We start from the raw sequence: 12357 nt of genomic DNA on the forward strand, positions 1-12357 counted from the left end.
ACAAGACAAAGGTTTATTAATATGATATGATGTGTGTATTACCATAATTGTTTCTTATGAATTAAACAAAGCACTAGCAGAGAGGACAGTTGCAACCATAGATATGAAACAAAATGTCACATAATTGTTTTATATATACTCTATATCTTTGGTTAAACGCCATTATAATGAACAGCTTTTGGGTTGCCAGGTTGTGGCTGGTATTTATCCTCCTCCACCAGAACACTTGTTTTGTATTGTCTTGTTTTTTATTGTGCATATTTAATTAATCAGAAGGCTCCTCCTGCAGAGTTTGACCTCTGAGCTTTTCGAAAAGAGAGCCAATAGACTTTTTGGTTTATTAAAGAAGGAAAATACTTAAGGTATGTGGAAAAACTTTTACTGAAGCAGCAATCTATTAATTCTGGTTAAATTTCAGAACCATGGCCAGCTCCAGTTCAGAACCAAGGTCAGCTCTGCAACATGATCAGTCCCAGGCCAGAACCAGAGCCTGTATACAGCCTCAGAACCAAGACCTAACGAGACTGTAAATAGATCCTTTGTTATGTATATTATAGACTGCTATGTGATATTTTTTTATAATATTCTATACGAACCGTATGTGGTTCTCACAAGTCAAATAAAGGGGGTTCTGTTTAATCAATAATACAAGAAAAAAGAAACAGAATAATCACAAATCATACAGATGTATAATTAAGAAACATAGTTACACAATGATGCACATTATTGCCACATTTCATCAGTTTACTTCAACAGAGGTTTTGTGAGATATATACAAATACAATATCCTATATCCTATATTAGAAATCAGTTCACTTATTTGTTTTAATATATAGGTGATAAGGTTGAAATCTTTTTGACTGCGCTGCTTGCGGACAAACTATAGACTGTAAATACAAGGGGCAAACCTACAGTATGTTTAACAAGCTATAAAGACACGCAGGACTTCCCATCCTGGAAAGAAATTAAGATTTTATTGAATATTTTACTCAAACGTCAACATTGAATTGCTGGTCAAAAACATGCCGACTACTGCTAGAATACACTTTTACTATGACTTGTATTTATAATACTGTAGATCAGGGATTGCATGGTTGTTGTTTTTTCTAGTGAGCTTTTACAGTGAAATCCTTGTATTTCCTGTGCTATGCTGTCTCTCTATAGATCATTTGACGCAGCTACGCCACACGGCTGCGCATCCTTGGACGGGGCTGTGAGGAAAAGCAGGAGACCCGTGGAGAACCACTCTCAAGTTAACTCGGTTAAACCAGGAGTGTTTATGTCTGAAGAGCCAGGGAGCGACGGAAGGCTCAATCCTGATCCAGGACCTATTTTGGAGTTTGGTGTGATTTCTGTACACTTTCCACAGTGCAGACGTTATCCAGAAACACAGTTGATTGTTTGAGTAAATAAAACTGGCAACTGTTGATTTTACAGCAGGGTTATTTTAGCGCGTAAAATACCCCTTGTAGCCTACTTCGGACCTGAGGTCTTCCCTACGAAGCAGGGTTTGGGGTAAGCGAGGTAGCTTCAGGGTTAACCCTGCAGGGTGTCCAGTTGGTGGTTCACATTTTACCGGGGTAGATCACCTTGGTAACTTATGCTGCACATATAACATGCTCAGGATAAGAGATCAACTCGTGTAAAAGCAGCGCCAGCTGACCAATCACATGTTATAGGCTATATAAAGTCATAATCCACTTTCAATCCATAATTTAAATTGACAAATGCAGGAAGAAGGTCTAATATCACTGCCCCACAGGCCTATAGGGCGTGTAACAGAATATGTATATTTTCATGGCGTGTATGACAATATTATAGTCTTATTTTTTAGCTAAGAACACATACAAAATAAAATAAGACTATAATTCAAAGCGGTCAATAGGTTTACTTTCATATCTAATAAACACCCACAGCATACATAAAAGTACCGAGAGCAAATTAACTTAAGGCAATGCATACAGCCTGCGGGACTGTAAGCGCACGACTCCGACGTGTCGCACTTATATCAAATCATATCATATATATTCACTTTGTGTCAGCTTCTTGAGCAATGTGTTGCTGTGTGACACGTCGGAGTCTTGTGCTTACAGTCGCACAGACTGTATGCAGTGTTTTAGTGTAGGCGTATGCCGCGGGTGATTATCAATATATGAAAGAAAGTCTGCTTACCGCTTTGAATTATGTTTAAAAAATAATAATAATTTGCTCCCACGTTCGTTTTACACCGCCGGAGTTGCAGCGGAAAGAATAATACTAAAGTATTATCATACACGTCATACTTTCCCCAATAGGATGAATGAAGCATCTACATACATTTAAAACAACACCTTCGTTTAATGGCATACACACATGTAATAATATTCAGATCTACTTGTGCCCTAGAAGGGCAGTGATATCATATATCTATAAATTTACACATTCACACATGTCGGATAATTTTTTGCCAGCTGTCTTTCCTTAATTTGACCGTTTAAAGTGTGTTACTTTTACCCTGGGCTATGTGTTTAACTTCCTTGTGTTTGTCTATTAAAGTAGTTTACTCTTCATTTGTAAAATATGACGCTCCGCTGACAGCACACGTGTCCATATTTGTGATTGGTCATATGCTGCAACCCCCGCCCCTTTAGTGTGAACGCGCTCATAGCCAGATTGAGAAACCCTGGGTTCACTCAGCGAGTTGATAACCACCTTCGCTTCGTAGGACCGTTTAGCGTGATCGTGGTTGTTAGGGTTAGTTAAGCCAGATAACACACAGATATCCTGGGTATGTTGAACTCGCTTCGTAGTACAAGCCTCTGGTGTGTAGAGACTCACGTGGGCAAAGCGGAGCGGTTGCAGAAGGAGCTGCTGATGCAGGTGCAGAAGTGGGGAAGGATTTAGTGAATTTGTCAAACTCAGTACTCTTGTTTCGGACAAATTATTTCTAATAAATAACTGACTTGCATCATCGCCCCCAAGACTGAAGCCAGACCACCGTACATCTTCCTCCGTGTTGCCATCACCATTGTGCAGGGACTATGCTGATGAAGGAGTACCGCATCTGCATGCCTCTTACAGTGGAGGAGGTAGGTGAAGTTGTTCCTGACTTGTTATTGACTTGCTTTGTGTCTGCTCTTCCATCATCAATGTGTGTATAACAGCCACATAGTTGCAGATCAGCACGTTTTGGTTGATTTACTGTGGAAACGATTATTGCAAAGTTGCCAGTGATGCGATTATCATTTTGCACCAAAGCACACTCCACCGCCGGGTGGAGCTGCTGTCGTCTCTTTTTAAGCCTACTGTTTTGTCTTCAAGAGAAGCCATGTCATTTAAAAGATTGTGATGGGAATTGTGTTATTATTTGTAGTGACGGACAAATCATGCATATATTTTACTTTTGGGTTTTTTGGATTGTGATTGCATGCTTGCTTGGTGGTTAAAAGTCATGTGTGTAGACACAAATGGCTTTCTATCTGTGTTCCCAGCTAATTTTCAGTTTCTTCTCCTCCAAACACGACTGCATTTGTATTAATATATCTTCACACATTATGAGGACTAATGTGTTGTTACTGTGTAATTTTGTGAATGCAGGAATTGGTGCATGCATTCTCTATTACTCTGTCTCAGAGCTAGATGACAAAAATGCAGGTTTAATGCACATTTCTTATCACGTTGTATCTGTAGAGACACATGCACGCACAGTATTTGTGTTTGCAGATGTGTAGTGTGAAATAAAAGTATGAGGGAGAGAAGCATCTGCTGGCTGGCATGGCCCGGGGTCACAGTGACACAGAAAACAGCCTCAAAATCAAGTAATGTTGCTGTGTTCTGGCAATTTAGGATGCAAATAAGATGCAACATTCAGTGCTCAGCTTAGTTGTGACTGTATTTATTTGATTCTTCGCTTGGTTCCACTCCTGTCTCTTCTTTACCCGCTGTAGTTTTACCTTTCTATGTGTTTCATGTCTGCACCTAAACAACAGATGTTCCAGCTGAAGTGTTTTATTGAGATTCACTGTGTCACAAAGGTTTTACATGCCATTTAAGCCAATTTATGATGTGACATGATACTGCCACTACTACTGGAGTCAGTGCACTTAATAAGTGTGTTATCATAGAGGTCCAGAGAGTCCCTACTATTAAATTGTATCTTAGTCAGCTGTGTTGTTTGTGAAGATTCAATCCTTCACTGCAGTCGAGCTAAGCCCCTTCATTTGTTGTGTTCTTAGGTTCGGTGAGGAGGAAATCTGTACATTTCATTAGAGAGCGGACTTAAACAGCCTCTCTTGAAGTGTATTGATCCTTATCTTGCTCGGTCTTCCCGCTTTGTTTCTGCGAGTTTCATATTTATAATTACCAGGATGCTGCTTTATCACACCATGTCCTAAGGCTGATTGGTTCTTCTCCTTTGCTTCGCTCCAGTGGTGATGGAAGACACTGTTGTCCTTTTTTGGCCAGCTGAAGGCTATCACAGCTGCTGTTGTAATAATAATGACGGGGTCCAACCGGATCTATTGACCTGTTATTGACTTGACGCAAGAACATTTGTAATCTATTCATTTTTGCTCCATGCAAGTACACGCCTGCACACACAAAGTCACATAAGTCATAGAGTCATCACTGTGTGTGTGTGTGTGTGTGTGTGTGTGTGTGTGTGTGTGTGTGTGTGTGTGTGTGTGTGTATGTGTGTGTGTGTGTGTGTGAGACTGCTATAATCTCAGAAGAGTTAAAACATATATGAACTCTTAACTCGAGTGGAAATGACAAAACAGTTATTTTAAATGGATCTCTGTCCTTCTGAAACAGATGCAAACCTAAAGTAAAACATATAGGTTTCTGCCATTTCCTAATTCAACGCAGCAGCAACCAGTGACATTTTGACACTTTCAGTGGTGCTGTCATCTGGACTGGTACACATTGTACTGCTATGTGCGCCATTGTTTCATAAAAGACATCTTAATCTCACAGTCAGTATAAAGGATACATTATACATGATGGGAAATAATTAATTCAGTGCTTTGGTGTCAAGGTTAAATCGTATGCATTGCTCACTCAACACATCATAACAGTCACAAATCCGAATCTCCTCAAAAGTCATTGCAGCATGAGGGAAAAAGGCTCCTTTTCAGATAAATATCAGTATGTTAGTGAAGTAGACAGCTTTGTTGCACAAGAACATGACTAGACAACCTAGGAATTGTATCACCAACAGTATTCAACAGGCTTCTTCATGAGGCGATTGAGTTCAAGCACTGCTGAGATACGGAGATGCTGTCATGATGATCTCCCCATCGTATAAGTGCAATTCAAGTGACTATTACAAAAAAATGATGTAACTGAAGAATAGCTGCTGTAGAAATGGAACAAAAATAGAAAGCTGCACAGCATTAGATGTTGGTTTGGAATTTGAACGTCAACGTTATGAATCGAGCTTCGAAGCTCCAAACTATTTGGTAATGCCCTACATTTAACTCTATAATGTTACATGCATACAACATAGGAATGTTATTTGTGAAATAGGCATATGATGCAGTTGATGAGGGGATTACATTTCCACAGTCACTTTAGATTGTGTCTAGTGTAGTGTAGGGATGGGAATTTTCAAGAATTTGGTAATAGGAAACATATCATCATACAGGGGTCACAATTCTGTATATTGCGATATATTGTGATACCGTAAGCAAGGCGGTAAATTGTGATTTATTAAAATGTAATAAAGAGTATAAAGAACACACCAACATATATGCATAACATCTGAAATAAAAGAAGATGAACCACTGTCTGCCTTGAATCTTTGCATGGTAACTATTAATTAAAAAATTCTATATTGTTTTTGAGAATCAAAACATAATATTGCGATGCTCAAGTGTATCTGTATCTTCTTTCCCCCCAAATGTAGTGTGTACGTAAGTGTAAGTGGATATGCTTTCTGGAGCTACACTGCATAGCAAACCATTCCTTTACCTAATATGAGGTCAAAATATTCAGTGCAGGTTCAGTGTGTTCTCAGAGCTACATTATCCATCACAGTTAAATTGAAAAGTTTTTTTTTGTCTCTGTTGTACAGTTAGTACATCGTGTCCAAGTTGAGTCTCATTAAAAATAACCTGCCTTTGATCAGAAAACATTTCAGACACTTTACTATGATTAGTGAGGCCAGGGGACGTATCTGTCACAAAGTCAACAAAGCAAACACAAACCCATTCTTTGTTGACATCCTTTGTGATCATGTCAGTCAAGTTGTAGCCACAGGAAGAAAACAAAAGTCTAGCAGTCCGTCAAAACATGTCACTTCACATCATTCATTGTCACATTCATTTCTAGTTGTGTTGGATGTCTTTGTTAGCTTGGAACCAACAAGCCAGGAACTTCAAAAAACGATGAAAATATGTCAATCCTAAAGAAATCTAATTAGATAGGGACTTCATTGAGCAAAATACTAAAGACATGTACAAAGCTTTCTCTATTTCCCTCTTCTTCTTTGTATTTCTGAGTGAAGTTTGGGCTGATTGTACGAAGCCACCGCTTCTCCTGCAGCATGAGAGACGGACACTTGTTTTGATTGAGGTGACATCATCCAGTCAGTGTAAGGTCAGTCTTCCATACGTTTGTTTGTGTCCCTGCATACTGAGATGCATACTGAGACACTAATAAACGCGCTATATCGGGAGCAGTAACTTTCCTAGAGTCTCCAATGGTTACCTGGCAACGCTCCCACCCACAAAATAGTGTGGCACATGTCCCCACGTAACACGTCAATTTGTCTAATTTCTTTCCATGTTGGTTTTTGTACTGATTAAACAAACAAGATGGTGAGTTTTAGATGTGCTGGTAGGTGGATTGTGTTCCCTTTGGACCGAGACACACTAGCTGTTTCCAGTTTCTAAAATAAGCTAAGCTAAGCTAGCCAGCTGCTAGCTCTGACTACGTAGGCTATTTACTATAAAGACTGCTATCGATATTGTCATCCCAGTAAGAAAACAAATAAGCGTATTTCCCAAGATTCCTTTAAGTCTTAGTTTAACAAAATGTATTACACTCTACTTCTCTGGTTTGGTGTACTGCTCCTACTGTAACTTGAATATGTCTGTTGTCAAGCGTTCTCTATTTTAGTTGCTTCTATTTGATTATTGTTATTCTATGCATCTTTTTCTAATATGCCTCAAAGCTAGTACACTGCAACTAGTTGCCCCATAGAGATACATTACTACACAAGATTGTTTTCTCATGATATCTTCAGTACCCCGTAAATCAACTATCACATAAAGCTATGGAAGATTCCTTCTCACATTCATTTTCAGAATAAGCTGAGCAGAGCTTTCACTGCCTCATCAATTACCACGCAGTTTCCTCTGCAATTAATTAACCATTCACTGGTAAAAGAGCGAAGAGTGTCTTTTCTGCACCTAAGCAGCAGTTGAATTACGCTTGCTTGATGGGCTCCTGAGTAACGAGCTTTGGAGAATGAGTTAAAGGGAACAAGAACACCTTCTTTGCTCTGTTAATAAATCTTACAATGTTGCCGGGTGGATTCAAATATTAAATGAAAGGAGAAAGAAAATGCATGACAAGAGTACAATGGATTGGTTCTCTGCCACCACTTTGGTAATTCCTTCTGTACTTTATGTTTTGTTTTATGTCACAAGTTGTATTAGTTGCTCTCTGTGGGACAGTCGGTTCTATATGGCTTTGTTACGTTCCGACTCCGGTTGTTACTGATAGAGATCAATCATTTTTGTTTTTTATCCGGATAGCATACCATTACTACATTCGTAGGACAGCACTGAATGAGTCATCGCTGTGGAGATGGTTGAAACCCTAGTGGTATTTTCGAGGTTGCAATCACAAACCTTGCCTAAGATTATGGCTTCTCTAATAAAGCTCATTTTCTGCGCTTCTACAGCTGAGAACCTTTCTTTCTGAGTCAGACTGTTCCTGTTTTCTCTGTAATACAATATGTTGTAATCCTGCAACATTGGCATTACATTCATCAGTGCATTACATTGTGGTTGTCTCGGCTAATCTTTCGGGGAACTATTAGCAATTGCAGACAATCAATGCAATATGGTTTGTATCCAAGCTCCTAAATAATCATTTTAAAGTGCTACATCACTGTGTGTGTGTGTGTGTGTGGTGTGTGTGTGTGTGTGTGTGTGTGTGTGTGAGAGAGAGAGAGAGAGAGAGAGAGAGAGAGAGAGAGAGAGAGAGAGAGAGAGAGAGAGAGAGAGAGAGAGAGAGAGCTGGCATACCCTTACATGCACTGGATGTCTGCTGTGTATCTTTGGTCTGTCTGACTCTTCTTAACAGTTTGTGTCTCTGTCTTTCTGTCTCTTCACATTTTAACCTGCAGACTTTATACCTTGCAAGCTTTTTCAACTACACAACTACAGATTTGAAAGGCAATAACTTCGCCAACTTGATTTAGCCAGTAAATGAATTGTGTAATGCAGTTTAAAACTGTAGCACTTGTTTTGTATAGGGCCATGTCTGTTAGTTCCAATGCTTGTGGTTGGAGTTTAGCCGGGCAACTCTTATGCGTCATTCTTCTGTCATGTTTTTTTCTCTGTTTTCCCAAAATTTGTATTTCCCTTAAATTATGATTCATTATCACTGCCTTCTTTGCTGATGGCCACGGGGAGGGTTCAGACTAGAGCTGACACCTTCTGGTCGGTCGGTCGATTGGTTGGTCGATATGCTCTTCTCCGACCAAATTTGCTTTAGTTGGACAATCTTGTTACTGTTATAAAGCGAAACACGCTTCTCAATCCATTATTCTCGGGGGTGGGAGGGACGTGTGTGTGTTTGTCAGAGTTCATGTCTTTAATGAAGAGTTACTTATTTTGCTGTTATTCAATAGAAAATAATAACTTTAAAGCGCTACTGTGGCTGAGGATTAAGAGAGTGCTCTGGACTGCTCCAGCTGTAGGAGCTCCGTTGGCGGTATGCGGGTCCTGATTGGTTGATTAATGCATATTTTTGCAGGTTGGGCGCTGTGGATTGGCTCGCATAACAGGTCGGGTGGCTCTGCGTGAATATAAAAAAAAAAAAAGGCTTTGAGTGTGAACATATGAGAATTGGCATGTTTCAATATGTTGGGTCAAATAAATATACTAATTGTTTTGTTCATAATATAACTGCTTCGGCAGGTCGTATCATTTAACTATAACATAATTAAGTTCAAAATAATTGAATATACTGCAAATAGCTTTTTATGTTTATTTAGACCAGGTAGAGTGCACAGCGCACTGTGGTCGATTTAGTTAATATAGTGTAAGAGACGGACCTTTTTTTTCCCCCATCGACCAATTGATTGGTTGAAGAGTAGGTAGAACTGCAGTCTTTGGTTCGATACAGCCCTCTTGTAGACAGACATGCATTGCCTTCATGACAAATAGTGTTGCCAGCTGCTTCTTTTCACCTGCCCGCCAGGAGCTGCATCGGACATGCAGGTTCCTCTAATCAAAGCAACACTTACGTAATCTTGGTAAAACATACGCAACTTTTGTAGCCTTTTCTTTAAACAGAGCGTGGTGGAGTAAATCACATACATTCCAGAGTAGACATGTCTGAAATAGTCACAGGGAAAGAAGGGGCGATAGAGCCACGGACGTTCAAGGACGCTGCAAGGCTCAGTTTCACATGTAGATACGGCAGGCAGAGTAAAGTTTATGAGGCAATTTACTGAGACAGCGTGGCATTAATGATCTGGTACAGGTCTAGGGTCAACAGTTTTCTATTTATAATAGCGAGCTAAGGACTAAATTAAGAGCAGTTGTGCAGGAACAGTTGGTCAGGTGACTGGAGGTTGTGGGAACCGGAGTGACAAGTGGACAGGTGAGAGGGGAGAGAGAGAGTCCGTGCATGTGCCACCATTACACAAGCACAAACATTTAAACATGATATTTAGCCTAGTTAGGCATGATGCAACCTTAAATACTGACGGGAACACAGTAGACCTATCATTATTTAAAGGCACACGATCAATAAAGGGCAGACACAAAGACAGGGTGATTAATCGGGTTATGTGCCAGAGCCAAACAACAAACACAGATGCAAAGATGCAGCAACTGGCGCACAAATGACCAAAGCAAGTCAATGACATGGTTAAGAAACACATCGAGCAGCCTCAAACACACACACAGAGCCAGAGAGTGTAGAACAGGGGTGTCAAACTCATTTTAGTTCAGGGGCCACATACAGCACACTTTGATCTCTAGTGGGCCGGACCAGTAAAATCACAGCATAATAACCTGTAAATAACGACAATCTTTTTACAAAACATTATGAACAACCTGACATTTCTTATGAAAAAAAGGTGCAATTTCAACAATAGTATTAGTTTATCATTTACACGTGTGTGTTACAACTTACAGATCTACGAAGGCACAAAACATTTTGTCACAGGTATCTGGAACAGTATTTTACTTTAAGATCAAAACATGTTTGACACCCCTGGTGTAGAACTTTAAGAAAGCTTGATTGACAAATTATCCAGTGGAGGAATATTTGTACCAAGGCACTATATAATTATTTTCTTCTCCTTAGTTTATTTTTCATTATCTAAATCTGTACCTGACAATTAAGAGCGGAAGACTGAGAAATAGGGGAGGATATCAATTTTGATTGATATCCATCCATTTATTAGCTATACCCTCTTATTTTTTAACAGGGAACTAAAGACAATATGATACAATATTGAGAAATAGAATTCCACAAGCACTGTTAACAACAACATCACTGCACCCCTAATGCTGGGGTTTTACAGCTGTTAAGCAAAATAACAGCAAACCAGGGTGTGGGATCTTTTTTTATTTATTGACAATTAAGATTCTAGAGAGGAATCGTCAGGGAGCCAGCAACTGTTGGTCCGAGGCCTAACCAATACAATTTTTGATTTAAAAGTAATAAATCAATGTTAAATAAGGGACAAGAGGATCACCAATGAGATAAACCAGTTGAAACAACAATGAAAAATGCATAAACTGATGCATGATTGTTGGGGAAAGTACATAAGCTGCAGTGACCAGAAAGCTATATTTGTGAACAATGTCTTTCAGAAACAGCACAGCAGTGCACAAAACGACACACACACAGATCCACCATACATTCACTTGAAAATGAACTCGCATCTGTAATCACGCCAGTAACTCTGCCCGCAGCCCGCATTATAACATTGCTTGACATCTGTTGTGCCCTGTTACTGCTGCCTCTGGCTCTGTGTTTGAAACTCCACACATTGCAGCACGGGGGTCCTGTGGGGTTAGAGAAGCAGTGTCACATTTGTAATGGTCCCCTGCACGCACGCACACACACACACACCCACACACACACACACACACACACACACACACACACACACACACACACACACACACACACACACACACACTGTACTGACACTTCTTAAGAACCTGGGTAAACCACTTTAATTCCAGTAAGAAGCAGCCTCATAGATGTTATTTATGTGTGCACCATCAGAATGCTGCTGAAATAGAGGCAAAGTGAGGATATTTGATCTCAGATCAGCGCTGCTCGCTTTGCTTGTACCTGGACAATGTGAGGACATTTCTTTCTTTAATATTCCCTTATACATAATGTCAAGTCCTTCTAAACATTACATATTACTACAAACGTATAGTAACACATTACTAACACCCCTAATTGCCCTACTTTACAGAAAAACACAGTAAAACCACCATAGAAATGTCTTTTCATATTAAGCGACAGAAAATGTTGTTATGGTTTGCTGAGGTTAGGGGACCTTAGTTGTCATGGCTACAGTAATGAACACTTGGCTAAGGTTCTGGGAACGATCGTTAAAGATTACCAAACATTGACTGTCAGTTTGAAACAGGAACTGGACAGCTGTCTCCCGTGTTAAAGTCCAATATTTTGTTGGCCCCCAATCCATCGACCCCAACCTCCGTACACAGACTTTGCTGCTCTACAATAACATCTCCTTATTTCCTCTTTTGCTCCCCTCATAATTACTGCGCCCGCTGGAGGGATTTGTCACTTGAACGTAAAAATATAGTCGTTTCAGACAAAAGTAACATTTTGATGACATTGTGTGGATTTACAGTCCCAGGATTGATTAGTTCCTGGTAAAAATGTACCTTTTTATGGTTCACTTTTAAAGATTCCTATTGGTTTGAACTACTTCTAAACTACAGATGACAACTCTTGCCTTCATAGTTCAGTTTGTTTGTTGTACCATGGCAGATAAGGATTAACTGACTGAAATCTAAATCTGCAATCTTAACAATATTAAGACACACTTTAATCTCCTTGCTGACAGTTATATGTCATAAATACAGCAGTTTTGCTTATATTGACGGCTGACCTTTTACAGGATACATTTCCGAGACACTT

The 12357-nt window shown here is 39.6% G+C and overlaps 1 protein-coding gene across 1 annotated transcript in view; it reads left to right on the forward strand.

The window, feature by feature from the left end:
• The first annotated feature begins 2679 nt into the window (after nucleotides 1-2679).
• Nucleotides 2680-12357, forward strand: part of pitpnc1a (phosphatidylinositol transfer protein cytoplasmic 1a) — a 44191-nt gene continuing 34513 nt past the window's right edge. The window contains exon 1 of the mRNA XM_029437712.1: nucleotides 2680-3068. Within this exon, the coding sequence (XP_029293572.1) occupies nucleotides 3021-3068 (48 nt within the window). The 5' untranslated portion in view covers nucleotides 2680-3020. The remainder of the gene's footprint in view (nucleotides 3069-12357) is intronic.

The sequence above is a fragment of the Cottoperca gobio genome, chromosome 8, assembly GCF_900634415.1.
Source record: "Cottoperca gobio chromosome 8, fCotGob3.1, whole genome shotgun sequence".
Lineage (NCBI taxonomy): Eukaryota > Metazoa > Chordata > Actinopteri > Perciformes > Bovichtidae > Cottoperca > Cottoperca gobio.